We start from the raw sequence: 4021 nt of genomic DNA, 5'->3' as shown, positions 1-4021 counted from the left end.
TAACAGACTTTGGATGTGATACAGTACGTATACATACAGTGTGAATTTTGTGTGAAGAATCGGACCATGAATTGAATATTTTGAGGCAGATTGGTTGCCAAGAGATTCCTTTGATGAGTAAACAGAAAACTTAAAACGATAGATAGATAGATATATATATATATATATATTAAGATACTCCTCACTCACTATTCCATTTTAGTTTCTAATTGTGTATATTCATACGCAAATGAATGCAACTTGGTGTTAAAATATTTGAGCATGAGGAAAGCGTTTCCCATTCTTTAGCTAGGAAATAATAAAAGAAAGAGAAGAAGAACAACAACAATTGGTGCGACACTAATGATTGTGGTGTTTACCGGCTAGCTTTTGCACCATTAAATTAAAAGGGACATTCTCCTTCCAATTGTCACACTTCATCCAATCTTTCATTCTGCCAGGAACTTAATTACCTTAGATGTCTTCTGTCCAAAACACCATGTCTTCAAGTTCCAATGCAAACTTTGATGAGCGTCGATGGGTTATTAACATCCGTCGAACACTCGAAGCAGAGCTCGAGGACGATAATGAAATTCCTGTCAGCATTTTCAATGTCCCCAAAACCCTTCTGTCAAGTGATCCAGATTCATACACTCCACAGCTGGTTGCCATTGGCCCTTATCATTACTGGCGTCCGGAGCTCTATGAGATGGAGAGATATAAGATCGCTGCTGCAAAAAGAACTCAGAAAAACCTCCTCAATAATCTCCAGTTCGATGATCTTGTTGAGCAACTGACCAGGCTAGAGCCAAAGATCCGAGCTTGCTACCATAAGTTACTAGACTTCAGCAATGAAATTTTGGCTTGGATGATGGCAATCGACGCCTCGTTCTTGCTTGAGTTTCTTCAAATCTATGCCATGAAAGAAGGTAAGTTACTTACCAGGGTGTCTTCGAGAATGGCACATTTGGTTGATTATGCTGGTAGAAAATCTGCCCATAATGCGATTCTTAGGGATATAATGATGCTTGAGAACCAAATTCCTCTATTTGTGTTGAGAAAGATGCTGGAAGTTCAATCCGCATCCCTTGAACCAGCTGATGATCTATTGCTGTCAATGCTAACTGGAGTATGCAAAGAGCTTTCCCCATTCAAGATGATGAAGGTTTTGCCGAAGATCCGTGTTTCAGAGACATCTCACTTGCTAGATTGTTTGTATGACATGATCGTGCCTAAACTCCAACCTAGAACCACATCTGAGATATCTGAGATTGAAGATCAAAATGAAGACATGAAAGGTAAAGAAGGATCCTCTGAGGACCCAGGTTACGTTCAACAACTCCTTTCTGAGGTATGGAAACTTCTGTCGAAGCTAAACAAAGGCCCAATCCAGCTGATCAAGAAACTTCTGGTATCAAAACCTATCAAAGCCATATTTAAATTGCCTTGGATAATTATCTCTAAACTTCCTGGATTTTCAATCTTGAAACAACCTGTGGAATACTTTTTCTCCAATGAAGAAAATAAAGAAGACGACAAATCAGTAGGCGAGGGTTCCGGCGCTGACAAGCCACCGCTAGTAGAAGAAATCACAATTCCTTCTGTTTCTGAACTTTCAAATTCTGGGGTACGTTTCTTGCCTACTACAGGGAACCTCTTGACCATTACTTTTGATGTCAAGACTGTTACATTTTACCTCCCCACTGTTAGCTTAGATGTGAATACTGAGGTAATCATGAGAAATTTGGTGGCGTACGAAGCATCAAATGCCTCAGGGCCGCTGGTTTTTACACGTTACACAGAATTGATGAACGGGATCATCGATACTGAGGAAGATGTGAAGTTGCTTAGAGAAAAAGGAATTATTTTGAATCGCTTGAAGAGAGACCAAGAAGCAGCCGACCTTTGGAATGGGATGAGCAAGTCCATCAGGCTGACGAAAGTGCCTTTCTTAGACAAGGCAATTGAAGAAGTTAACAAGTATCACAATGGACGATGGAACATCAAAGCGAAAAACATGATGAAGTCTTATGTGTTTGGTTCTTGGCAGTTTCTTACATTTATGGCTGCAATTTTGCTCTTGTTGTTGATGGCACTACAAGCATTTTGCTCTGTCTATAGTTGCAGTCGAGTTTTCCACATTAAAACCAGTACCGGCTGAGTGATGATCAGTCTCCATCTCGAGAAACATTTGATTCTCTCACTCCCTTGAATTCATCTTATTGAGGACGTCGTCTGTTGTTTTATTATTATTATTACTCTTGTTTGTTTGTGCGTCATTAATCTTTTCCTTTCTGTTAAACTAATTTATGTTTTTGATAAAGAGAAAAAGTTTGGTTTTGTGCTTTAGTTTCCTTTCCTTTCCCTTCTTCCAATATATATAATAGCAATGATGATAACCTTGTTCTTTTAACTGCTTGCATCAATCAATGCTTAATCTCTTTCTGTCTCTTTTACTTAAAATAATATTATCCATTTGCTTCTCTCTTTTTATAATCTGCAATGGATGCTCCAGCTGTTGCGCTAAAACAATCAAGGTGCCAAGTGCTAAAGTATAACAAATAGTAGCTAGCTTGATATATATGTGACATGGAAAAGGCGTGGTCGCCTAATCTTCTAAATGCCTTACACAATTCTGACAGTTGGAAAAAGAGATGAAATGAGCATTAAGAAATGTATGCCAAGATTAAACTTAACTATGACAGCTTGAAAAAGGAATCAGATCTTAACTTGTGCTATGCAAAATGCCAAATGAAAAGTATCCTTGATGCTCAATAGTATTTATATAATAATGAATCCTATAAATATTTATTTAGTATTTGGTGTATGGATATGTTTGATAAGAATAATATGGTAGAATATTTAAAAAGACTTTTAAATTATTTAAAAAATTTAAATAAGTTTTTATACTTTTATTACATTCAATCAAACTCTTATATTTTTAGTTTGAATCAAATAATAAATCCTTATACTTTTATTTTGAATAAGCCATTATGACTAATAAGTGACTTTGTAATTAAAATCTCATTTGTTATTTTATGTCATGTGACGTCAACGTTACATACTAGTATATCATAATTGATGATGATGTGATATACTAATTTATTATAACTGATGATGACATAACATGCTAATTTGACATAATAACATGATCATGTGATATTTTTATTCTCCACATTAATATCATATCAGTGCTGTGTGAATATAAAATGACAAGTGACATTTGGATTAATGAAAATTATTCAATCATTAGTTATAAAGACTTATTTGATTCAAAATAAAAATCGAAGGACTTGATTGAACGCAGTAAAAGAATAAAGTCTTATTTGAATTTTCTTAAATAATTTAAAGACTTATTTAAAAATTATGCCAATCAATATATATTTGATTTTTTTTTACTTGAACAAGTTTATTCTATTAAAAGAAAGTGACTTACAAAACTTTACCATCCTAGATGATTATAACTGAAAAGGCAAACATAACTCATCAGAAACAACATCTAGATTACAATAATAAAAATGATACATACTTTTAAGCTCGTTATGTTACACCTAACAAATATAAATATGAATTGAAGCGTCCTTTTTAAAAGACCGTAGCACTCCAAAATAATTCTCACCTTCAAGCGCTAAAACATATTTGATCTATCAATCTCCATTTTTGTAAGATAGTTGTCTGACCTTATTATATGAACATCCTTTGAATCATTATATCATGTATTCAATCCTTATATCACTTTCAAAACTCTAGTAAGGATTGAGCTGAAACAGTAGCCAAATCAAAAATTCAATTCTCTAATTTTTCTTAAATAGTTACTAACCCAAATTGGTTTTAAGCCTTGAAATGCAATATAAAACTTGTACACCTCCAATATAATAATATAAGTAAAGCATAGGTTTTAGTATTGTCATACTTTCTTTTGTTCACATATGTAAACAAAATATATTGTTCAATGTGTAATCAGATAATCTCCAAGTCTGGTCTGAAGATAAGTATGACTTATACACCCAAGTAGGCAACTTTTGGTAAAACCATTAAGTAT

General features: G+C 34.2%; 1 protein-coding gene across 1 annotated transcript; it reads left to right on the top strand.

Moving 5' to 3' along the window:
• On the top strand, positions 479–2140 carry LOC18595367 (putative UPF0481 protein At3g02645). Its single transcript, XM_007023281.2, has one exon. It carries the CDS (start codon positions 479–481, stop codon positions 2138–2140), a length of 1662 nt encoding a protein of 553 aa, XP_007023343.2.

The sequence above is a fragment of the Theobroma cacao genome, chromosome 6, assembly GCF_000208745.1.
Source record: "Theobroma cacao cultivar B97-61/B2 chromosome 6, Criollo_cocoa_genome_V2, whole genome shotgun sequence".
Classification (NCBI taxonomy): domain Eukaryota; kingdom Viridiplantae; phylum Streptophyta; class Magnoliopsida; order Malvales; family Malvaceae; genus Theobroma; species Theobroma cacao.
Note: the sequence above shows the minus strand (reverse complement) of the source record. Positions and strands in the feature narration are given on the sequence as shown.